Source organism: Sycon ciliatum, chromosome 4, assembly GCF_964019385.1.
Source record: "Sycon ciliatum chromosome 4, ocSycCili1.1, whole genome shotgun sequence".
NCBI lineage: Eukaryota > Metazoa > Porifera > Calcarea > Leucosolenida > Sycettidae > Sycon > Sycon ciliatum.
Genome location: NC_088646.1, coordinates 13,821,610 through 13,848,078, shown reverse-complemented (window position 1 = coordinate 13,848,078; position 26,469 = coordinate 13,821,610). Strand labels below are relative to the sequence as shown.

Here is a 26,469-nt window from a genome sequence, read left to right as displayed (position 1 = left end):
ACATACACACATACACTGCACACATACGCATACACATGCAGTCTTACCGCACAGTCACTACGGTGTGCACAGACTACTGCGTCCAGCAAGTTACTAGTAACATCAATCACGTGACCAAAAGGCAGAAATCCTTCGCCACACGAATGTATGGTGCAAGGGGTGGTGTGCATGGAACAATTTTTCTCTTGAAGTTCTACGCCTGCCTACACGCTACTGTTAACCGGGTATGATTATTGCCATGGTCTAATTTCTGAGAAATTCGCGACCGCTTGGAAATCGCGAAATTTAGACAGCGCGAAAAGGAGATCCATGAAAGGTTTAGCATGAATGCCACAGTAGCACATTCTGCAATCGCAAAATTAAAACCTCGCAAACCTGTCCGGATTCTGAAAACGCGAACTGAAAAAGCCGCGAAAATTTCACGCTTTACAGTATTTATATGCCCTGCATCTTTGATTCTTGCATGATGGGCAAGCATACATGAATAGCTTTGATTCTTGCATGATGGGCAAGCATACATGAATAGCTTTGATTCTTGCATGATGGGCAAGCATACATGAATAGCTTTGATTCTTGCATGATGGGCAAGCATACATGAATAGCTTTGATTCTTGCATGATGGGCAAGCATACATGAATAGCTTTGATTCTTGCATGATGGGCAAGCATACATGAATAGCTTTGATTCTTGCATGATGGGCAAGCATACATGAATAGCTTTGATTCTTGCATGATGGGCAAGCATACATGAATAGCTTTGATTCTTGCATGATGGGCAAGCATACATGAATAGCTTTGATTCTTGCATGATGGGCAAGCATACATGAATAGCTTTCGAACGGTGTGTTGCATGTCATGGTTCATCGATTTTCTGATATATTGCCCGTATGTTTAGTTTTCGCTGAAGTGAATTTTCAGCATCTCAGCTAGCTTGCCCGTCAATGACCGTGTCACCAACGTGTTCCGCGGCCTCAAATTAGTTAGATGTAGGTTCACGGTAATGTTCTTCTCCGTAGCAGTTTTCAGCCGTTTGAAAAGTTTGTGCCCAGTGGTTGAAGTCGACTATTGAAGTGCACTACTTGAGGAGCTCGGCATGACGTAGCGAGCAGACGTTCGGCTTGTAAATCGCCGCCGCTGTTGTCGAGATTCTGGACGTGCTTGAGCAGGAGCTGATGATTTCAATCCACCAAAGTAGAACACATCCGGGATCCTGTCCAACATCTACGACGGTCATGAGGTTGGAGAAACCCACTTTTGTGCCATCGCTCCACATGCAATTGCATACACGGTCTCTGACGATTGCATACCAACTTTGTGGCCGCGTAGCTCCAGTATGGGACAAGATATTCCCATGAGATGTTCTGTGTATAATCTGCAGAGGTGCCCCTACCCAGTCGTGTAAACTGTTGGCCATAATTCTAATTTTAAAATTTTGGACTGAAGTCGCTACTAGTAATCAGTATGTCTGACCATGCCCCTCCTCCTAGGAACAGGAGACACATTTACATACAGGGGGAGATCTACATGGGAATGAGGCACTTTAAATCGAATGAACCCAACTACAATGCATCAGCTAGAACTTTACTCCATTCGCCACATGAAGCTACAAATCGCTATAGAATTACGAAATGAAGAAAGGCACAGGGCTCATCTATGAACTGAAATCCAAACAAAATACTTTCTTCTGACAATGCACTTCCATGTGAGAGAATATTATTATAATATTTGTGTAGCCCTGGGTGGATGGTCAGTGCAGGTCAATTTCCAAAGAGAGAGACAACACAGAAAGGCTGTTCTACCAGCGAAAGGAAACACTTGTGCAACAGATACCCTTCTTGCACTGACCTTCTGGCAGGAAATGTTCAACTACTCTGGAGAGCTGTAGATCAGCATTCAGGTTGAGAAAGTGAGGAACAAGCTGGCGTTTTCTCTTCACTTGCAGAAGCCGCTCCTCCTCATCACTGATTTCTGCCCGGGCATTGCGCAACTAGAAAGGAAGAAATACAGGTCTGTCCATGATTGTAAGAAATACAGGTCTGTCCATGATTGTAAGAAATACACGTCTGTCCGTGATTGTAAGAAATACAGGTCTGTCCGTGATTGTAAGAAATACAGGTCTGTCCATGATTGTAAGAAATACAGGTCTGTCCATGATTGTAAGAAATACACGTCTGTCCATGATTGTAAGAAATACAGGTGTGTCCATGATTGTAAGAAATACACGTCTGTCCATGATTGTAAGAAATACAGGTCTGTCCATGATTGTAAGAAATACACGTCTGTCCGTGATTGTAAGAAATACAGGTCTGTCCGTGATTGTAAGAAATACAGGTCTGTCCATGATTGTAAGAAATACAGGTCTGTCCATGATTGTAAGAAATACACGTCTGTCCATGATTGTAAGAAATACAGGTGTGTCCATGATTGTAAGAAATACACGTCTGTCCATGATTGTAAGAAATACAGGTCTGTCCATGATTGTAAGAAATACACGTCTGTCCATGATTGTAAGCAATACAGGTCTGTCCATGATTGTAAGAAATACAGGTCTGTCCATGATTGTAAGCAATACAGGTCTGTCCATGATTGTAAGCAATACAGGTCTGTCCATGATTGTAAGCAATACAGGTCTGTCCATGATTGTAAGCAAGAATACAAAATAGGCCCGTGTACACTGTAAGATGAACATTCATTAGTTGCACCTGCTTTGATGCTTTGATGCTTTGTTGCATCATGTAGTGTGCTAGTAATAGAGCTTTGTCAAGGATGGGGCGCTGTGCCCGCCACCGGCGCTCACCCTAAGATTGTGGTGAACAGGTCGCATGTCAAAACGCATTGTAAGGTATACAATATGTGACAGGTTCGTCTCCACCAGCGCTTGGAGCGATTCTGAAGCTTGATCTTTTTCGCCCAAGCCATGGAAGGGCTTCCTGGCAACTGCTCTGACTCAACACGAGTGTCGGACATCAAGTGGAGCACCATTCTAGTGCTTCTTTCACCACCATGCATCCATTCCCATACAAACTTCTTTCACCTGCATGCATCCATTCCCATACAAAGTGAACACTTCCATGCATCCATTCCCATACAAAGTGAACACTTCCATGCATCCATTCCCATACAAAGTGAACACTTCCATGCATCCATTCCCATACAAAGTGAACACTTCCATGCATCCATTCCCATACAAAGTGAACACTTCCATGCATCCATTCCCATACAAAGTGAACACTTCCATGCATCCATTCCCATACAAAGTGAACACTTCCATGCATCCATTCCCATACAAAGTGAACACTTCCATGCATCCATTCCCATACAAAGTGAACACTTCCATGCATCCATTCCCATACAAAGTGAACACTTCCATGCATCCATTCCCATACAACGTGAACGTGAACTGGGCTTAGCCTGTTCACCAGCGATTCAAAATTTCTTGCACATGACCCCAAAAAGTGACCGTTGGTCCAACCTTGAAAAAGCTCTGTAGAGTCAGTGATGTCAATGGTGGAGTGGTGGAGTACTAGTATGCCTGTGTCTAGCATAGCATGAGATTAAGAACTGTATCAATACATGAAGTTGATTGTTCCAACTAGGAACACACGCTTCTTGCCAAACTTGACACTTGACTGACTCACGACTGCCATCTGTCAAGTGTCAAGTTCGACAAGAAGCGTGTGTTCCTAGTTGGAACAATCAACTTCATGACTATTACCGCCGAAGTCGCAACTTCTAAGTTTGTATCAATACATGTGTACACAAATCATTATTTGCATTGATGACCTGTACACATTCTGTGACACAATCTTCCAAATTAGAATGTACTACAAAGTGCTTGAATCCACGGACTGGGCCAGGCCTAACCGCATACACTCATACCTCGTTTATCCAGGTGGTCCGGGACCGGGCCCTGCCTGTAACTTTGAAATGTCCGTAACTCCCAATTACATACATTTTGATGGGGAAAGGCCATAGATATGGCACATGACGTCACTATTTCCACAAAAAGTTACAAAAGAGTAGTAATAGTTCCGCTGAAACTCGGCCAAAGGGTGCCTGGTAGATCGAAGTGCCCGTAGCTTCGGGGTCCAGATAACCAAGGTATGAGTGTATCATCGGAGCCTTGTCAATAATGCATTCTGTACACACACACATGTACGTGCACACACACACACACACACTCACACACACACACACACACACACACACACACACACACACACACACACACACTCACACACACACACACACACACACACACACACACACACACTCACACACACACACACACACACACACACACACACACACACAAACACACACACACACACACACACACACACATATACACACACTATACCTGATCCTCGAAGTCAGTATTCGCCTCTCTCAGTTGATATTGGTTGGCAAGAAGCTTCTCCCTCATCTCATTTTCAATCTCAGCCCGTAGTCGCTGTTCCGCTATGGTATCATGATTACAAATAGCAGAGATGGCAGCATCAGCAGTGTCAGCAGCAAAAGCCAGAGTGGCAATATGACCAACCACAGTGGCAGCAATAGCAGCAGCAGTAGCGGCAGCAGTGGCGGCAGTAGCAGCAGCAGTGGCAACCACCACGACATCAACAGCAGCAGTGATGGCGGGGGTGGATGCAGCAACAGCAATAGAAGCATTCAAACAAGAACGGGGTCGCATTTGACGTTTCCTTTAGCCGTCTAGGGCTGATGTACATGTATCAATAGAATACACTAGTTCAAAGTATGTGCCGTACAAGACTTAGTGTATAGCACTTTGTAGCAAGTGTCTTACCTTCAGGGTCAATAGCGCTTGAAATTGGTTGACTTGGTCCGCCAGGTCCTAGTTGAGCCTTCAGCTTCTCATTCTCTGCCTTGAGCTCGCGAATTAGTTTGTCTAATGGGTTTTCATTGACCGTAGCTTTCGTCTTGATCTGCTTAGCCCGATCAGCATACCTACATTAAGTAACAGCACAGCAACAGCACAGTAACAGCACAGCAACAGTAGAAGTTTCAGACGCAAGGGCAAACACATGTAGCATGCATGAAAATATTAGTTGAAATGCACCTACCAATCATGAACTTACGATCAGCTCACTACACAGGAGAATCCATGAATGGCCAAAGCCCAAAATTGAGGGTAGGGTAAACGAGGAGTTTTAGCGGTGATTTCTCCCTTGTCATTATCCAGGATACCGTCTTACCCACTGTGGACGTTGTCAGATACATCACTGAACTGACCTTAGTGTCCCGAGCGTTTCATCATGGTTGATATCAGCAGGAGACAGAGCTGCAATCATCACGGTTTTGCTGCACAGATACAGACACAGAGCAACAGATACAGATACAGAGCATCAGATACAGATACAGACACAGACACAGAGCAACAGATACAGACACAGACACAGAGCAACAGATACAGAGCAACAGATACAGACACAGAGCAACAGGTTGAAGCATGTCTTTTCATAGGTTACCAAACCAGGTAGCCATGATCACTATTCAACCACAGGGCAGTCTACCAGGTTAGTCCACCAGTATTACAGTGCTCAATGTGTACAAATACACAGAGCACACAGAGGACGAGAAGTCATTGTTCCTAACCCCGGATTTCATGATAGAGCCATCATCAATAGCTGGTGGGTGTTCGTCAAATTGTGAATCTCCGAGTTACAAAACAAAACTACCCATCCTCTACTTTGTAAAATCATTAATCCACAATTAATGCAGAAGCCAAGGCAGTGGAAGGGTATAATCCAAAATTTGTACACCCTGTTATGTGTTTGGTCTTAGTCACTGATGACCTATAATCATCTTGCCCACATGCAACCAACACCATTGTCGACAGCATGAAGCAGTTCATTCCCCACTAGACATTAAAGGGGAAGTTAAGGCAAAAATTAAAATTTCACCAGTTGTAGTCTTCGGGGTGCTGAGTCGAATGGTCTTGGTCCGAGAAAGCTGAGACGCTCCCTTCCTACTTGAATCCCAATCGAACTCGCGCACTTCCACCGAAACTGGGTGTCTGCGCCCTACTAGATGGGGATTTGTATGCAAAATGTCACTAAAAGCGCCATTTCGTTCTTATAAAAGCACGGATGACCGCGATTGGCCCATATGTTGTAGTCTTTTGGACGCTGAGTCGACTGGTTTTGGTCCGAAAAACTTAGCGGCTGCGATGCAGCGTTCCTCCTTTATTCCCAATCGAACATGGTTGAAGAAGCGGTCACGTGCTCCTGGTTGCCCAAATCACCTGGTCACCACGCCAGCAGGCGACAACTTTCACACCAAGGTTCAACTCGAGTTCAACTCGAGTGACAGGACTGCACCCAAAAAAGGTCAAACAGGCTAGTAAGTTGTACCCTGCAGGCACGGTGACCAGGTGACTGGTGTACGCAGGAGCACGTGACCGCTTGTTCAACCATGTTCGATTGGGAATAAAGGAGGAACGCTGCATCGCAGCTTTTTCAGACCAAAACCAGTCGACTCAGCGTCCAAAAGACTACAACATATGGGCCAATCGCGGTCATCCGTGCTTTTATAAAAACGAAATGGCGCTTTTACAGTCCATTTCAAAACTATAGACGCGTACCTAGGCAAAAACCGTTATGCCAGCATCTATACCACATAAAATCTGTGATCACTTTGTGCATAAATTTTTCCAAATTGGGCGTCTGTTATCCAATCCTTTAGAAACTATATGAGAGTAATTGTGGAGCGATCCTGAGCAATATTCCGAAAACTATTCTCAAAAAGTTCCAGCCAAATTTGAAATATTTCAAAAACCCTACGCGTCTATAGTTTTGAAATGCACTGTAGTGACATTTTGCATACAAATCCCCATCTAGTAGGGCGCAGTCACCCAGTTTCGGTGGAAGTGCGCGAGTTCGATTGGGATTCAAGTAGGAAGGGAGCGTCTCAGCTTTCTCGGACCAAGACCATTCGACTCAGCACCCCGAAGACTACAACTGGTGAAATTTTAATTTTTGCCTTAACTTCCCCTTTAAGAATAACTTGCTTGTCTGATCCCAGATGGTGGACTTCCTAGTACACACAAGTATGTATGTCAGTGATAGGAAAGGGACTAAATAGAGACATGGCAATCACACCAAGAAGCAAGCCTTGATCGATTCAGTTACCCATGCTACCATGACCTCACAACATTCCAAATAGGTGAAAGAACGGCACCCACTGGACAGATTCACAAGCAGCTCAGTCCACTATACGGAATTGTGTGGCAATGTCAATTAAAGCTACATGGGGTCTTGGGCGCCACTCTGACATCCCTCTCTTCATAGCCTGATAATGCTAGAAAGGAGTACATCAGCAGTATCAAGAGAGTTGACTTCTTTACTCACTTCTGTCATAGCACTGAATGAATGCAGTCTGTATGACAGGGACATAAGTCATGCATCGTGTGGCACCCTGACACCCTGACACCCGCTCTTTCACACCTATCAACTCCACCGTGTCCACTTCGGAACTCAGTCCTCTGCCATCTGCTGCAAGATGAAGGCAAGTAGTTATGTTGCGTGCCAAAAGGGGCACATACCCTCCAAAAGGGCAGGGACAACAGTTACCTACAAACACATTAGGAATCACTTCGAGGGGCATGCACTCATGCACTCATGCACTCCTTGCACAGAACCAGTTTGGCTTTAGACAGAGCCTTGCCGGGTACAGCCAGTGTCTTTGCCACACTACACCACTCCCGGGCATATGCCACTGGACGCGGCCATACGGCACGAATGCTTGCAGTCAGTACCTTTGGCAAGGTCTCACCCGCAGGTGTTCCACTGAAGCTTCAGAGATGTGGACTCCAAGGAGCCCTCCTTACCTAGCTAACCTCATACCTGTTAGGCCCACGACAGAATACCGAAAACCAGTTATTATTGCTTTACTATCAACTTGATAGCTGCGCAGTCCTTCACTTGGTGCTCCTTCCCATTCATATCCACTGCATTGTTATATTTATACTTCCATTTTTTATATTCTTGTAACCTTTTTCTGTGCCTTTGGGATGTGCAGCACAGGCTAGGAAAGCGAGACTTTTGGTCAAGGAGCCAACTGCACATCACATGCCCATACATGTATGCTTCATTTGCAGCCTCTGCTAGCTGGTTCTTGACTGTCTTTCTATAACCATACTTTTCCTGTGGTGGGGAATGTGTCATTCACAAGAAATAGATACACACTTTGCAAAACATCAAGCATGATCTACCAATACATGTCCATCAGACAGTACCTGTTCCCTCCGAGGGCATTCTTCAGAAGTTTTGTTAATGCTGATTCTCTGTACGGGATTGTCTTCTGTCCCTCCGCCAGTAACTTTGCAATGCAGATACATGCACATACATACAGACACACACAAACACACACACACACACACACACACACACACACAAGACACACAGACATAGGCAGACACACAGTGGCACACACACACACATGTACTCATGTACACACACACACACACACACACACACTAACACACACACACACACACACACACACACACACACACACACACATGCATTTGCTGAATCCTTGTATGTTTTGCTCCACTGTCACAAGTATTAGGTCACAGGTTCCCGTATGAGAAAGGGCAGGGCAAGGGTGGATACATGTACACGCCAGCAGAAAGTGCCAGGTCAGCCTATTCTGGAGGAGTATTACAGTACAGTGGTCATGTAGATCTACATGTAGCAAGCTCATACCAACAGAAAGTTCTCTATCTACTTTACCCGCTTGTCCGGGTACTTGCAGGATCATAAGCATCATGTGACCAGAACCTAGTCACTGGCTGAACGCATGGTCATCTACAACACAGACAAAAACGCCCCCCCCCCCCCCCACACACACACACTTTCCCGAAATGTAATGGGCAAATACGACCTCCGACCACACCGGGTGTAACAACTTGATGTGGCACCATACCGGCAGTGTAGTGCTCTACTGACCTGAGGTACTAGAAACTCTATGTAGGACATGAACAGTGTAACCCTCATTATATAGCACAAGCCTGAGTACCAACTCACATGATGCACCATGGCAATATGGTTTGGGGATAGGACAGCATGGCTAAGATTGCATGCACTGCTAGCAATGTGAGGAGTTACCTACCGAGATCACTTTACCAAGCGTTGACAAACTTTGATTGATATTGGCACCTTCCTTGAGACGATCACCCGTGGCACCAGTACTATCAGCTCTTTCACTGCCGGCCAAGTCCACAAGGTTGATAACACTAGTCTTCTTCCGAGCACTGGCATCGCCCGCTTCACCATACACCTGAATGCACACACAGCAGTGGACATGAAAATTATGAATCGGAACTGGTTAGCAAAGCAAACTAAAGCACTCTGACATTGTTTGTTTGCTTGTGCTGTGTACTTCAAGTAGCTCACTGACTTATACGTTTGAGTGCTCTAGCACACCTGGTGTAAACTCTGGTTTTTCAGAATGCATCAGTTCTTCACTACCATATTTTTTTTTCTCTACAAAATCCACATATCTCCAGACACTGGGGTGAATGGTGGAGTGTGGTGGTGGGGCCCATTAAGCTCCGCCGACCAGAGGTCTCGGCTTCATAGCTCCATGGACGCACCCATGCAATGTCATTGAATTTTTTCTGTGACTGCACTTTTATTTATTTATTTTATTGAAAACCACAAACCTTCAGACATGTGAATGTGCACATACACAGTGTACGTGGTGCGTATGTATAGAGAAGGCTGCACAGAAGCGGCAGTGGTGGTGAGGCCTGGGCAGCTCGTCCGACCGGTGGTCTCAGAGTCAACACTGGGCAGACGCGCCGGGATGGAGGGGTGTTTGAATCCACACAGGTCGAAACAGTGCAGTATGCAGAATATCACAATCAGCTGAGTGTTTGATAGATGTGCTAACTCCTTGCCTGTCCTTGCCTGTCGCCAAGTAATCCTATATGTAGGATTTGCATGCAAGGCACTGTTCCATTCTTGAAATGATTGCACGTGATCGGATATCATCACCGGCAGAATGGTGTCCTTACTAGTTTTGTTTGATTGATTTACTGATAGGGATGGCCGGCAGGTTTAGATTCTGTGGAGGGTGCAGTGAATCTTGTCAAACTATGGGGAATCGAAGTAATTGTTAAAGTCGCTTATTTCCAGAATAATGGAAAGTGCGGATGCGGAGTGCATCATTACCTGACTGAAAACCACAGTGACAACTGTATGCGCTCTGCTGCTGGTAGCATTCATATTAGTACTGGCAACGGTGCGGTTGTTGGTACCTGCATAAGCATACATGTACACACCAGAATACATGACCGGCATTCAAACTTCACACGTCTCCAATGTTAGTCATTACAAGCACCCTAGATGAATGTGCTGGTACGCGGATGATGGCGAGTCGAGTGGAAGATTGGCGGATCCATCAAGGAGATTGGCGGATCCGTCAAGGAGATTGGCGGATCCATCAAGGAGATTAGCGGATCCGTCAAGGAGATTGGCGGATCCGTCAAGGAGATTGGCGGATCCATCAAGGAGATTGGCGGATCCATCAAGGAGATTGGCGGATCCATCAAGGAGATTGGCGGATCCATCAAGGAGATTGGCGGATCCATCAAGGAGATTGGCGGATCCATCAAGGAGATTGGCGGATCCATCAAGGAGATTGGCGGATCCATCAAGGAGATTTGGCGGATCCATCAAGGAGATTGACCCGACGTACAGCTATTATACAAATGCAGCAAAGACTGTTCTGCTGGTGAAACCCACCTTGGAGTCCTGAAGCCCAAGTACTGGTCCAGCCTACGGGGATACATGTGCTGACCAATGGTGTTCGCTCAGATGATCATATATCAGTCTTGGTGGGGTCATTGGTGAGAAGAATTCTGTACAGGAGAGCCTGGGTCATTAGTGAGAAGAATTCTGTACAGAAGAGCCTGGGTCATTGGTGAGAAGAATTCTGTACAGGAGAGCCTGGGTCATTGGTGAGAAGAATTCTGTACAGGAGATGTACAGGAGAGCCTGTGTTGTGACTACTACTCCATCTACTACAATTCTTACATGACTTTTAAAATAGTAGCCGGCTGGCATGGTACAATAACCTTTTTTTTTCCTTCTTCATAAATGGCTCTCTACCTCAAATGGTTCTTCACAATCTGTATCACAATTCGTAAGTTCAGCAATAAAGGTCTTCACTATAGATGTAAGTGTAGTGCTCCAGCTGATACTGCCATTGTATATATATGTAAGTGTAGTGCTCCAGCTGATACTGCCATTGTATATAGATGTATGTGTAGTGCTCCAGCTGATACTGCCATTGTATATAGATGTATGTGTAGTGCTCCAGCTGATACTGCTATTGTACAGTATTAGCCAAATATATTTCCCAGTAGTACCCACGAATGACAGATTTGACAGCAAAAAGACAGCCGAAACTAGAGAGTGAAGCACAACAAAGCCTGCATATTATCTGGATGGAATGGCCAGTAAAACTACAAGCACTGATCACCCTAACTCCATCCACTGCTTCTTGAAAAGTTTATGGAAGGTCCTCAGTCATGTCTTAGCACAATGGTAACAGAGATGCAGTCAATTACAGGCTAACTTGTGGTTGATCTGAGCTACTCAACTCCCACCGTACAGGAGCTGCAAAACGACATCAATCCTTCAGCGTGGCGGTATTCCTACACACACCCACACTTTCCTATGTGGCATGCATAAAGATCCATACTTTAGTTTCAGTTTTGCTGACTCTCTCGCAGGCAGGATTTTTTCATATTTAGAATGCACAATCTTGGGGCAAGTTTGCAGTTATTGAGTGTGCTGTGTGTGGGGGGGGGGGGCTCAATACACAGCACCCTTCACGAACACTTAATCCCGAAGGCACCTCAATGGCTACTAAACTAGGTTGAATATCCGCATGTATGCTCGGAGAACATGCCAAAGAGCCATCTGCACTACTAGCTTGTCTCTTCTCTCTCTGGTTCTCCAAAGGAGTTCAGCCTGTATGTGGAGAGTAGCCAACATTGCACCAGTGCAAAAACGATCCTCTCACTCTGTACTGAGGGCCCCTGCTTGCCATCAACCCTAAGGTCATGCAAACAATCATCAATGAACAGATCCTGTACCATCTTCAGCGATCCCACTTCCTCATATTCCACCGATATGGCTTTCGCCAGCTACTTTAGACTGCTGATGCTTAGTCTTACTGCTCTCTCCATACAGTGTGAATCAAAGCTGTCAGTGGCCATAGCGCTGCTCCCGTCCTTGCAGTTTACAGTGCAGCCGGAAGCAATCGACAGACCATCCCACACCAATATGCTATTCAAGCCAGAGCGGCTTGGCTGGTCCACTCTACTCTTGATCTGGCTATCATCATGCCTTACCAACCCGTTAAGTACATTATTGATGGCCGCACATCCCAGCCTCTGATAATCTGTGCTGGCGCGTCTCAGGATAGTGTGCTCGGATCCACTCTATAAAGTAAATGATGCTGACTAGTGCCTCTCCTCTGGATCATCTCTGGAAGTATATGCCGGCATGCATAAAGATCCATACTTTAGTTTCAGTTTTGCTGACTCTCTCGCAGGCAGGATTTTTTCATATTTAGAATGCACAATCTTGGGGCAAGTTTGCAGTTATTGAGTGTGCTGTGTGTGGGGGGGGGGGGGGGGGGGCTCAATACACAGCACCCTTCACGAACACTTAATCCCGAAGGCACCTCAATGGCTACTAAACTAGGTTGAATATCCGCATGTATGCTCGGAGAACATGCCAAAGAGCCATCTGCACTACTAGCTTGTCTCTTCTCTCTCTGGTTCTCCAAAGGAGTTCAGCCTGTATGTGGAGAGTAGCCAACATTGCACCAGTGCAAAAACGATCCTCTCACTCTGTACTGAGGGCCCCTGCTTGCCATCAACCCTAAGGTCATGCAAACAATCATCAATGAACAGATCCTGTACCATCTTCAGCGATCCCACTTCCTCATATTCCACCGATATGGCTTTCGCCAGCTACTTTAGACTGCTGATGCTTAGTCTTACTGCTCTCTCCATACAGTGTGAATCAAAGCTGTCAGTGGCCATAGCGCTGCTCCCGTCCTTGCAGTTTACAGTGCAGCCGGAAGCAGTCGACAGACCATCCCACACCAATATGCTATTCAAGCCAGAGCGGCTTGGCTGGTCCACTCTACTCTTGATCTGGCTATCATCATGCCTTACCAACCCGTTAAGTACATTATTGATGGCCGCACATCCCAGCCTCTGATAATCTGTGCTGGCGCGTCTCAGGATAGTGTGCTCGGATCCACTCTATAAAGTAAATGATGCTGACTAGTGCCTCTCCTCTGGATCATCTCTGGAAGTATATGCCGGTGACACCACCCTGTATTGCCTCGTCCTCGTCCTTGGACGGTGGAACGGACTCAATAGAGCCTACCGTACAGCTGCCAGTTCCCTGTAGAAGTCGGTAAAAGCACTCCATGACTGGGGTGCCATGTGGAGCCTGTGTGTCCTTTGAACCAACAAATTCACAGACAATGACCATTACTCCTGCCAGGCATACAAACCTGGATTTCCCCACCCATCGAGGCTCTGTGCAACTCCCCAGCATTCTGCTTGCTGGTAGTGCTTGAAAGCATGCCAAGCCAACCGCACGAACACCAAAAGATACCTATACCTCTCCTCCTAACGGTTACACAGTCCCTTTGAAACTGGTCACGGCCATGTATTTTAATTGGTACAATGACCTTGGATCAAGTGTTGTCAAGTCACTGGCTCTGTTAGTGCATACCTTCAGACATTCGCTTCTCAATTTCTTCATAGCTTGCCACTGGTACCTTTCTCAGATCAGGAACGTAAAACATTCCTTGCGATGGGTTTTGCCGGATCTAAGTGAAAAGATCAACAAATCAAAAAACATGTGATCATGAGATCATACTGGTGCAGATCCATGCATAATTGCGCCAGAACACTGGGTCTACAGTGGAGAGTGTCACAACATAGCACATCACACACAATACGCCACTGTCCCAACATACCACTATGCAAGATGTGACTGACACATTGGGTGGCACGTGTCTCCGTGCAGAGTAGCTATACTATAACATCTGCACTTTCCTGTCTAATCACGTAGGACACTGTGCATGCCTGGATTGTGTAACTGTGCATGTCTGGATTATGTAACTGTGCATATCTGGATCATATAACAGTGCATGCCTGGATCACGTAAATGCGTAGGCATGGATTATGTAGCTGCGTATGCCTAGATCGTGTAACGTGATTCTGATTCTTGTTTTGCTTGCTTTGGTCACTTTGTGGAAACTTGGCCAAAATGGCATGACTTTTTTTGTTTCTAAAAGCAACCGGCAAGCACTGATGTGTGTAAGCCGAGGACAAACACTGGGATATGTTCTGTTACCTTCAAACCTCCTTTGGGATTTTTCTTGCTCAGCAAATCACGAACTTGCTCATTGTAGATCTCCAACATACTGAAGGTTATCTCATATCTCTATAAAAATGACAATGGCAACAATGACGACGACAGCAACGATGGCAGCAAAACAGCAGGATCAGCAGCAGCCATCAGCAAAGTCCAGTTCTCTGTACCGGGACTGTAATGCCAGGACGCAATAGTAGCTAGTAGCTGATAAGGGGCACAACTGCACAATTGTTTACCCAGGAACACAACTCTAGGACATCAGCTCAGCCAAAAGGCATGAAAAGAAACACCAGGCGAATGCCCCAGCTGGACCTTTTTAATACCAGAGGAATAATCCGAGGCATAACGTTATGTCCTATTCTCGCTCCACACACACGGCATACACCGAGACATAGACAGCAATAGCAACAGCACCCAAATTGAAGGGTACTTGGCCGCAGCCCGATGTGATTCAGTTGAGCAGCCAGAAGCAAGTACTGCACTTGTCCATGACTTGAAACCAGGAACACGGGATCAATGAGTGAGAATAATACAAGTACAGTGGTCCCTCTATAATCCGGCACCATTTGTGCCACGGAAAATCTGCTGGATTAGGGAGGGTGCTGGATTAACAAATATCATGTACTGTTTCAATGTGCATGAACAGGACATTTTGGCTACTGAAAATTGTGCTGGTTTATCGAGGGTGCTGGTTTATAAAGTGCTGGATTAGAGAGGGACGACTGTAGTTACTGAGTATACCTGTCTGAAAGCAATACCATCTGATTACTAGCACGGGTTGCTTGCAAAACACAACTTACCACTCCAGTCTCCTCCGAAGACATGATCTTCTTGAACAATTCATCGCAGGTAATTGGCACTATTCCCCTGATGAACACATAAATAGAAACATGATTAGAGTCTTGAAACGTCAGCGGCAGTTGGACTCAGAAATCGTGACACAATCGAATGGCATTTTTTAAACATAGCCGTGTACAGTCAACTTCGCTTATAACGACATTTGGCGGGGCATCAAAAAGGTGTCCTTATTCGCGAAGTGTCGTTATATCCGAAGTCTCATTGTATGTATTACAGTGGGATGGGACTTTGCTCTGGGCATGGAAATTCTGTCGTTATTCGCGAATTGTCGTTATATCCGCAGTCGTTATTAGCGAAGTTGACTGTACACACTCCTCGCTTGAAACAATACCATGGTGTGTGCCTGTAATGAGCATTGGACTCCATGGTTGGGTGGCTGAGTCAGGTACATGTATAGATGTAATGTAAGTAACTTACAGAGTACAATGTCTCTGGTCCGAATACTATAATACAACATTGCCTTCCAGAATATTTCAAATAGAAGTTTAGCACTGCGGTCTCTGGGAAATGCACTGATTACCCTCATAATAATGCAGGCGCGTAGCACCGCCGTTGGAGGTGGTCTGGGCAGAGGGGGTTCCGGGGGGGGGGGGGGGGGAGGTGTCCCCGTGAAGAATCATGAAATTGGGGTGCAAAATCCTGCGTTCTGGGCACTTCTGGGCGAAAAAATGGTCCGGCCAAAGCCGTACCGGCTGCTATGCCCCTGTACTGGTAACAAAAAGTTCGGAGAAAGAGTCTGCTTCAAACGTTGGAGCTCACGCTTCCTGTCGACTGACTTGACACTTGACTGACTCACAACTGCGTCTGGGGCACGCGACAAGCCAGTCGAACTTTCCACTCGGCAAACCTGCAAGAAAGCACCACTCCCTGCTCAAGTCAAGTCAAGTGTCAAGTCAGTCGGCAAGGAGCACGAGCTCCGGCGTTTGGAGCAGACTCGTTCTTCACGAATTACCACCGATGTCGCAACATCTTAGTTCTTAAAGAGTTCAAAGCTTGTGAAGTCGATGAGTACTTCTAACAGTTCTGTCACAATGATCCTACCTGTTAGCACCATAGCCCACCATTGAGTAGGACTTTCCTGAGCCGGTCTGGCCATAGGCAAACAGGGAGCAGTTGAATCCTGATGCAGTGAACAACAAATGAAGTAGCCGGATTAAATACAATGAAGGTGGTGGTGTGTGGGTGGTGGTGTGTGGGTGGTGGTGGTGTGTGGGTCACCGGGTGGTGGTGTGTGGGTGGTGGTAGTGTGTGGGTGGTGGTGGTGTGCGGGTGGTGGTGGTCGTCGTGATGGTGGTGGTATGTTGTTGTGGTGGTGGTTGTGGTGCCCTGTCTGTGCCGGTGTGTGTGCGTGGGGGGGGGGGGGGGGTAGGAGGATGCCTGTGCGTGCATGCATGTGTGTATGTGTATGTGTGTGCATAAGTGCATAATTATGTTTATGTGTGTGTGTGTGTGTGTGTGTGTGTGTGTGTGTGTGTGCGTGCGTGCGTGCGTGTGTGTGTGTGTGTGTGTGCAGTAGTGACACCCTGGACCCATTGCTGAAGCGTAGAAATGATGCCTATGCAGCATGGATTGCCCATGGTCGCCAGGACGATCAGTTTGCCCGTGAATTTAGATCAGTGCGCAATGCCTCCCGTTCTACCATACGCCGTGCGAAAACACAGTGGCTAGAGGAGAAAGCTGCGGAGGCGGAGCGAGCACGCTTCAATGGCGCAACGGTCTGGAAATGTATTCGTGATATTCAGCGTGCTACTCTTGGCCTTGCCCCAACTAAGGTGCAGGCCATCAAGGATGAACACGGTTGTGTGTGCACCACAGAGGAGGAACGTGCGACAAGGTGGTGTGGTCACTTCAAAGGTGTCCTGAACATTCGTAGCTGCGCCGACCCCCGTATCCTTGCGCTCTTGCTACAGCTGGAGAGCCAGGATGATCTCGCGATCCCACCACAGCTAGCTGAAGTGACCAAAGCCGTTGCGCAACTCCAAAATGGCAAAGCAGCCGGCAGCTCAGGCATTATCCCAGAGCTGGTCAAGGCTGGCGGCGACACCTTCAACTATGCGCTCACCAACTTGCTGGCCACCGTGTGGGAAGAAGAACGAGTCCCGCAAGACTGGGTAAATTCTGTCCTGGTCCCTCTTCCGAAGAAGGGCGACTTGTCACTTTGTGACAACTGGCGTGGAATTGCTCTGCTGGATGTGGTCGGCAAGGTGGTCGCTCGCGTTGTCCAAACCCGGCTGCAGACAGTGGCTGAAGAAGTCCTTCCTGATTCCCAGTGTGGATTTCGTCGCGCTAGATCCTGCACTGATGTGATCTTCTCTGTACGCCAGATCAGCGAGAAGGTCTTGGAACATCATGACCGAGCCTTCTTACTGTTCATCGACCTGAAGAAGGCATACGACAGCGTCCCCCGTGCCGCGCTTTGGGCTGTTCTCCTCCGTCTCGGTGTACCGGAGAAACTGGTCAGCATTATCAGAGCATTCCATAAGGACATGGAGACATGTCTACGCATTGATGGTCGGCTGTTGGACCCGCTAGAGGTACAGAATGGCCTGCGCCAGGGCTGCTCCATGGCACCGGTCCTTTTCAACCTGTACATGGCTGCTGTCTTTCATACCTGGAAGCAGCGGATGGAAGGCGTGGATGGCTTCGGTGTCGATATCCGCTACAACATCAATGGTCACCTAATGCAGAAGCCTCGTCGCACAGCAGTGTCAGACACCGTAACTGAATGCCAGTTTGCGGATGATTCCACACTGTTTGCGACATCTCGATCCGGGCTCGAGCGAGCTGCAGTGACATTCGATGAAGTCGCCTCCGAGTTTGGACTGACAGTTAGTCTCTCCAAGACCAAGTTCATGGTGATCGGCAGAGACATTTCTGATGCAGACCTCGCCCCTGTTTGTGTTGGTTTGAACCAGATCAAGTGCGTAACGGAGTTTCGCTACCTTGGGTCGATCATCGATACGTCTGGCCGGTGTTCGATTGACATCTCCTCCAGAATTGCGGCTGCCTCCCGTGCGTTTGGCTCCCTGCGGAAGCCAGCCACCATCTGTCCGTCCGCACCAAGAAGAATATCTTCAATGCGTGCGTTGTCACCATTCTGCTGTACGGAGCTGAGTGCTGGGTACCCCTCCAAGCCGACATCCGGAGGCTCTCCACGTTCTACATGCAGTGTCTGCGTACCGTTCTTGGCATAACAAGGTTAGACGCCTGGCAAGAGCGGATCAGCAATGATCAGTTGCTGGAAATGTGGGGCGACAAGCGCCCACTTGCTGTCCGGATTCGCCAGCGACGACTTGAGTGGCTGGGTCATGTTGCTCGCATGCCACCAGAGCGCATCCCGAAGATTCTGTTGTTCGGTCTGCTCCCATCCCGCCGTCCACCTGGCGGTCCACGCAAACGCTGGAAGGACTGCATTAGTGCAGACCTGAAGGCCCTGAATGCTGTGGAGGGATGGTACGATCTGGCAGATTCTCGCCCCGACTGGCGCCGCATGTACCGCTGTTTCGAGCCCGAACCGCCCACACCCAATGTCCATTGCCAAGTATGTGATTGGTACTTCTCTCGCCCATCAGATGAGAAGCGTCACAAATGCTTGGCAGAACGGCAGAAACCAGTGTGCAATCAGGCTGGCGCTTGCCAATGTCGTCTCTGCCAACGTTGGTTTCGCAGCCCCGGTGGATTGGCTACCCATCGGTGCGATCACGGACCTGCTCCCAACATTGAGCACCCCGGCAACCCGGTCACTCCGCAGTGCAGCACCTGCCACCGGAGTTTCAAGTCCAGCAGCGGCTTGGCCAGACACAAGTGTGACCGCACGAAACGTAGGACAGTGTCGGAAAGGGCCGACTTCCCGTTTGAGTGCCCTTGCCAAAGGAAGTTCCGACTACGTCACCATCTAGTGCGCCATCAAAAGTGCTGCTCCTCAGCCTCTTCCACCCCTCTCCCCTGACGGGGACCGTGTAACCTATCAAGGCAACGTGTATCAAGGTCAAGGTGTGTGTGTGTGTGTGTGTGTGTGTGTGTGTGTGTTAGTGTGTGTGTTAGTGTGCGTGTGTGTGCGTGCATGCGTGCGTGCGTGCGTGCGTGCGTGCGTGTGTGTGTGTGTGTGTGTGTGTGTGTGTGTGTGTGTGTGTGTGTGTGTGTGTGTGTGTATGCGTGTGCATGTGTGTGTGATGAGAGGGGATGGGGTTGAGGGGTCACACAATCACGGTAACGTGGTTACAATATGCTAGTGACTCCATGGCACACATTACTAGCCAGTATGGACTGTCTTGCATAGCAAGGGCTTGTGACCCTTCATTGAAACTGAGCAAACACAAGTCGTCAATGCAAGACTACAGTTTCAATCTGCACCCTTCTCTCACCTTTGAAGGCATTGTCCAAGACACCCTGCCCAAGATCATCAAACACGCGCCTCTGTGATGCATACTTGTCAGTGTCTGGTTCTAGAACACCATCTTCTGTCTCGGAATACCCATCATGGCTCCTGCAGGGGGATAAGGTGACAGCAAAGGTTATTCTGGTAAGCATCATAACTCTATGATTTTATTCAGATGGCTTACAGGCAATGTCAATGCAGTGAATGAATTCTCCAATATGCATCATGATCAACTCTCACCAAATCTAGTAGTTTTAATCTACCCAAGATTTCTAAGTACAACATACATTCTACAAGTACTAGAAAAGTGTTTAATCCGTCCTGCTCATGCAAATGAATACAGTCACACGTTGTTTGTTTGAATGTTATTCATCCGACAAACCCCTGTCAACGGAACCATACAAGCACAGCCAGTGAATTATATGAGTAAGGTTCAGCCATCGATACACACATGCACAATCATTGATGCGCACAGACATGCCAATGCAGCTACTTACCAGTACGAGAAATCAAACGTGAACTGAATGGCACGTGGCATAGATATGGTCGGAATGAAAAGGAGAAGCCCCACATAGCACAAAATACACACAGTAATCCGTATGAACTTTCTGTAACTTGAAAACAGGTAGGCGTACATGTACCAGTAATTTAAGATGTTGATGGTCTAAGCAAAAGGAGTGTTTTGATTATTTTCCCTAAGTAGAACTTGGTTCCACTATTCAAGAATATGTATTTTCATACTGATTCCCTCTTCGAGTGAGGACCACATGAGCAATGAGCTGGTGCAGGGCCATGTGTAACCCAAGCGCACTTAATCTTGTTTTTAGAAAGAAAGAAAAACCCCGTATGAACCTCTTTTCACTCGGCGACACTGCTGCGTTGCTTTCCCCTGGCCATACACCAAGGTGGAGTGCTTTCACGAGATGAGGCACTCTGGCTGCAGGTACTTTACGGTACATTCACTGGAGGAAGATCAGTTTTTGTAGGATACGAGAAAGAACTGCCGCCAAGGAGATGCGAAGGACGTAAGTCTCTACTTGTAGGATTCCTCGCTCCATGCTAACCAATGCTTTGCATAACTAACAAGTTAGAACAAGCTAGGAATTTGGTTCGGTAAAGAAGCCTTGACAAGCAAAGAAAGCAGCGGAAATAAAATTTCTCTATTTTAAGTTGTAGGCAAGCAAAAGCACTGCAAATGTGACATGTTAATTGTCTGTAGGACGTACAGTGAAAATGACTTTAACTACACATGTACGTCTAAGCAGCAGTGTCACAACACAGTCATGATATTCACTTCTGCAGTAGTGTCTATGAGGAACTAGTCAGAGTGGTGAAGACCCATTGTTGGACTTACCTTATGTGCGGGTTGACCTGAGAACAAAAAAAAGAAAAAGCGCAGAAGTCACATCAGCGGCCTTTCAGCCCATCAAAAACAAATGGGTTGCTTTGCATAATGCCACATATCTCAGTATTTTCTAGATATTCGACCACCAATAGATGCTTGGTTGGAGGAAAGCAAATCAGCACACCAAGCACAGAAGCCATAGTTTCGACTAGGCCTTTCGTACCATTACTTTTCAAGTCGAATACAGAGCATTGACAAAATAGCACTTTAAAAGATAGTGCTAGTGGTGCCAACTACATATTCGGCGGTCAGAGCATTGGCCAAATAGCACTTTGAAAGGTAGCGCTAGTGGCGCCAACTACATAGTAAAACAATGAATATTATTAGTATCAAACAACAGTGGGGACCACGGTACTGCAATGGCAAAACAGTGACAACTTTCGCACACACAGTTCAGGCTTCAGCTTGGCAATGTACACTGCCTCCAGCACAGCAAGGTGAGATTTGTTGCGTGCACGTGCTTGAATTGTGAAGTGAGAATGGGTGCCATGTTTGCAGACTGCACTGAGGCAGGCCAGTGACGATGTCAGGTGACGGAGTATTGCCGAGTCCTTCTCGCTATCGTCAGCGTCCGGTGGTCCATTTGTGCGGTTGCTATTATGCAGGGCAGTTGTGCCACTGGTGACTTCTCTGCCGGGTGAGGGGTCATACACTGTTCCACATGTTGATCCCGTATCAGCCACTTGTTGCAGAGCGTTGTTGCGGAGACGCAGCCGTTTACTTCGTCTCGTGGCGATTGCTGGTGGTTTGATCGGTGTTCATTTTCTTCTCCCTTTCTTGACGGTGACGGTGATGTCCTTGACTGGTTCGCCTCTGGTCGGCCTCTCCCTGTCTGACTGCCAAATATGTAGTTGGCGCCACTAGCGTTATCTTTTAAAGTGCTATTTTATCAATGCTCTGCAGGCCCGTAGCAGCCCCATTTTGGTTGGTCCGGCAAGATCCGACCTCGATGCTCCCCCCCCCCCCCCCCCCGAGCCCACACTCCTAGTAGTATTACCGTGACATATGCCGGTGTACAGGTACAAAATGTACATGATTGTACGTGTATGTACATGCATGTAATCGTGACCATGCAGAGTGACATAGGGCGAGAAAAGGAAGAAGGATGTTCTGCATGAGTCAGGGAAAAGGGCATCAGCATGTTGTGTCCGTCCAAACAGAACTTGTTAACTGAAGCCTATGAAGGGATAGCAACAGTATCTAAACGTATGTGATAAAAGAACCACAAATGGACCTTTGGTCCCTTGGAGGAGGAGAAAGGACATTGCAATGGAGGAATGGCAGGAGGTCCGATATATGATAAAGTACAGGACAACACCCACATGGATATATGTACATGGATCTATGTACATGGTATTCGCAACAATGTCATGTACATGACAGTCATGTACATGAATACTACTAGAGTTCAAACTTCAAAGTATATCCTCTTGCTATTACCATGTACTACCTCTACTTATACCTCACTACGGCTCTACTTATTGCACATATCATGGGTGGACATCCTGAGCTGCTTACATGTATGAGCTCCTGCTTTTTTTTTTTTTTGGCCGAATATTGGTCTGGCAGCTGCCGGACCTGCCGGACCGCCTGCTACGGCCCTGCTCTGACCGCCAAAGTGCCGGTTATAAGGACTTGATTGCTACCTTGTTATTCACCATTGTATTCGACTTGAAACTGAGTAATGGTACGAAAGGCCTAGTCAACCACCAATCAAAATACATCTGCATTTCTACTACTTTCTATAGCTGGGCCAATTCCGACATTACTTTCTTGATGGCCATAATTGCATTTGAAGTACAGAAATTACACAATCGGATTCTATGTTATGCATACAGTACTAGCTGATGATGGAGAAAGCAAAATTCTAAATTTTGGTCCATATCGCCATATTCAGCAAAAGACCCCCCCCCCCCCACTCGGTTGCTATGCAACTACGACTGTAGTAGTTCTTGTTTGAGGAAAAGCTCAGTCTTTATCTTTCATGAAGTGTGTAGCCTGAGCTGGATGCTGCGAGTGTTCATACTTCTCATTTACCTCCCGCTACGCGATCGCTGTTCATTTCAAAGGGGAAAATCTCAAGAGCAAATGATACGTTCACCAGATAATAGGTGTTTTAACCCTGCACCATTCCGCTACATGTATTTGAATTGTTCGCCAGAGAACGAGATCACCAAAGTTCACTTACTGGGATTGTCCGGATTCTGAATGTAGGTTGTCGCACCGTTCATGTCAATAATCAACTTGGCATTGCGCTGCTTCTCACTGCACATAGACACACGTACATAGCTGCTTGGTGATTTTACTAACACCCCCCCCGTAGAGCTAGCAGCACAACTTCCTAATGTGCCCAGCATCCCTGTACCAACTTGTTCATGCAACTGCCAACAAGTGCACAAACACATCATGTAGTACAGTTCCACCATGACCAAAAGGTGTGCTTACCGCTGATTGAACGGACGCACACGAACAGCTACCTTTACACTGCACAGACCACACGCAAATAAACACATACACACATACACACATACACACACACACAAACACACACACATATACACACATAAAGTATAAGCACAGTCATATTGATTGCCAGACAAGGCTACCGAGGACACAATTGAGTTTCAGTACACACCGGCATAACAATACGAGAGGTGACGATAGTCGGTGGTGGGCTAAGTACACTGGCCGGGTACATGCACATGAGTCAATGTAGAGAGGTTTCCCTGGAAATCAGCACATTTAACAAAATAGCCACCAGAAATCCAATGAAACCTTTAAGAATCATTTCAGCACCGTTAATGTCTCTTCAAAATCCATGCAAAGGTGAAATCACCAAATGAGCAAACTTTGCCATTCAAAACATATGTCAGCTTTCCAGGCAGTCGGAGCAGTGACAGCTACAGGGCAGTGTCAGCTACAGGGCAGTGCAAGCTACAGGGCAGTGTCAGCTACAGGGCAGTGTCAGCTACAGGGCAGTGCCAGCTACAGGGCAGTGTCAGCTACAGGGCAGTGCCAGCTACAGGGCAGTGCCAGCTACAGGGCAGTGTCAGCTACAGGGCAGTGCCGGCTACAGGGCAGTGCCAGCTACAGGGCAGTGTCAGCTACAGGGCAGTGTCAGCTACAGGGCAGTGCCAGCTACAGGGCAGTACCAGCTACAGGGCAGTACCAGCTACAGGGCAGTGCCAGCTACAGGGCAGTGCCAGCTACAGGGCAGTGCCAGCTACAGGGCAGTACCAGCTACAGGGCAGTGCCAGCTACAGGGCAGCGTAGTGGTTAGAACAGTAAGCACACAGTAAAGTCTAATAATAATAATAATGGTGACAGCCATGCAAACTACAGTCTACAGTCCAAGGGCAGAACAGTAAGTCAACGTTCACACATGCTTCGTTTTCCACACAGTCCAGGCTATAATATTAGCAATGCACACCACATCTAGCAGACACACAACCTCTAGTCTAGTACAGTAGGTATCGGCAAGAGTACTTAAACCAGAGTGTGCAACTGTGCATATCAGATCTGAAACAGCGCAGTTCGTGCACTACATCACCTTGATGAGGTCAGCCAAGCCGCGACTTGCGGACAGCTCAAATTTTCATGTTTCATAGCCCGGAAATCAGCCCAGTTTGCTTGATTTTAGACGTACAGTTTCAGGATTTCGGTGTTTTGTGTGACTGTGTACGCTGCGTACATCCACCGACAGGTAAAGTCACCAGGCTATCCGTATCAAAAAACCGAAACTCGGTGACCTGCACCACCGCGACTGGTTACGCAACTTTTCACCGTACCTGTGGCTTACCATGCCGTCAGAAACGACGTACTGCACGAATTACGCTCCCACAGGAACCATCCCGAGTTGCACACTCTGGTTTATGTATTCTTGGTATCGGTTATAGCGTGGGTGTTTGAAAAACGACTTTCTATTCTTATTTCCGATATTTCTTACACACGGTAAATCAAGTGTGACATGCCATATGCATGTGTGCAGGGGCAGGAAGATCATCGTACATGCAACGTAAGCACTATGACGCAACGTGAGTCAGATCAGAACTGCATTGAACAAATGTTATTACAAGTACAGGCGATACACTTTGTACTAATCTGGCATGTTTCGCTACACAAAGTCCATTCTTAGGACCGATATATTCTACTATGCGACAAAATTGCTTGTAAGAATAATTGTGCACTTGAAACCCATGTTATGATTACGAAAACATGAGAGTTCATTCTTGTAGGCAGTATATTCTTTTACACGACCACACTGTTAACGTTACGCACCGTGTCACGGTGTGTACATGCACACAGGCTCTAGCACAGTCAGGCTACAATTGTAGATTAATGAAAGCCCGCGTTTGAATATTGAAGAGTAAATGGGTGTTCTGTTTACTCATTGCACTCGGCCAAGCTGGTGACAATTTCCGGTGACAACTTATTGCTGACCCCTGCTAGTTCTCAGGCACTGTCACCATGGTCACCATCATCACGTGTGTTATCTTGCATACTGTGTACTGACTGGTTGCTGGTTGTTCAGCAGTCTGGCACTGTCTGGCTTTCTCTGTTATGTGTAGTGCTGCAATATCGGCATGTCACGGTCAGTACTAACTAGTACATGTACTTACATGTAGCTACTGTATCTGCTTAGATTAGAAGTTACATGGAAAGTAGAGACTGATTTATCAAAATGATTGTGGGTGGATAATGGATATACTCAATCTGGCTGGATATACTAGTACATATGCATAGGGGTCAGCCAACAACACGATGGTGGTCAGTCAGCAACATGATGGTGGTTGTGGACTCTATTCTCCGGTACTCATGCGTATCGGTTATAATTACATTTATCGTTTATAGCAGCTTACGAACCTTTCACTCATTATCGCAGCCTAGCGGTTGGTCATTTGACAAAATCATCTAATAGTAATACTACTAGTAATCGGAATGCTGTGGCTCAGCTCATCCTTAGATTGCTTCTCTATCAGAAACTCGTTTTTTCTTGTTCATCATCAGCAGAGCAAGCTCATGCTCACCCACATCGTATGCAGTTCACTGTGAGTAAGTAAATGCTGGCGTAACGTCGTATGGAATAGCACACCGTCCACAGAAAAGTAGTTACTTCTGAAACTAGTGAAAGCGCAGCGAATCATTCAATTTTTCAAAGCCTACGAATCCGATTCCTCTGACTCTGAGTCTAGACGTCTGGAGTGCTACACTACAGTCAGGACAGAAGTGCTGTGCTGTGTGAAAGCGTGCGCTGAAACTGTGGAAGCCACAATCATCATTATTAGATTACATAGGCTGGACATAGCGGTATCGGGACTCGGGAGTCGACTAGACTACATCAATGATCAAGACATCATGACTGTCTACACCAGGGAGTCGTAAAATACC

General features: G+C 46.9%; 1 protein-coding gene across 1 annotated transcript in view; it reads right to left on the bottom strand.

Annotated features, from left to right (window-relative positions):
* Nucleotides 1-26,281, bottom strand: part of LOC135814605 (kinesin-like protein KIF28) — a 41,865-nt gene extending 15,584 nt beyond the window's left edge. Inside the window, exons 1-17 of the mRNA XM_065327757.1 lie at nucleotides 25,945-26,281; nucleotides 23,527-23,565; nucleotides 23,270-23,346; nucleotides 21,031-21,047; nucleotides 20,174-20,196; nucleotides 19,663-19,784; nucleotides 16,340-16,418; nucleotides 15,241-15,307; nucleotides 14,420-14,509; nucleotides 13,793-13,889; nucleotides 10,199-10,284; nucleotides 9,135-9,302; nucleotides 8,257-8,339; nucleotides 5,253-5,321; nucleotides 4,807-4,967; nucleotides 4,360-4,460; nucleotides 1,845-1,986 (exon numbers count right to left, since the gene is read on the bottom strand). Of these exons, the coding sequence (XP_065183829.1) occupies nucleotides 1,845-1,986; nucleotides 4,360-4,460; nucleotides 4,807-4,967; nucleotides 5,253-5,321; nucleotides 8,257-8,339; nucleotides 9,135-9,302; nucleotides 10,199-10,284; nucleotides 13,793-13,889; nucleotides 14,420-14,509; nucleotides 15,241-15,307; nucleotides 16,340-16,418; nucleotides 19,663-19,784; nucleotides 20,174-20,196; nucleotides 21,031-21,047; nucleotides 23,270-23,346; nucleotides 23,527-23,565; nucleotides 25,945-25,955 (1,432 nt within the window). The 5' untranslated portion in view covers nucleotides 25,956-26,281. The remainder of the gene's footprint in view (nucleotides 1-1,844; nucleotides 1,987-4,359; nucleotides 4,461-4,806; nucleotides 4,968-5,252; nucleotides 5,322-8,256; nucleotides 8,340-9,134; nucleotides 9,303-10,198; nucleotides 10,285-13,792; nucleotides 13,890-14,419; nucleotides 14,510-15,240; nucleotides 15,308-16,339; nucleotides 16,419-19,662; nucleotides 19,785-20,173; nucleotides 20,197-21,030; nucleotides 21,048-23,269; nucleotides 23,347-23,526; nucleotides 23,566-25,944) is intronic.
* Nucleotides 26,282-26,469: the final 188 nt, after the last annotated feature.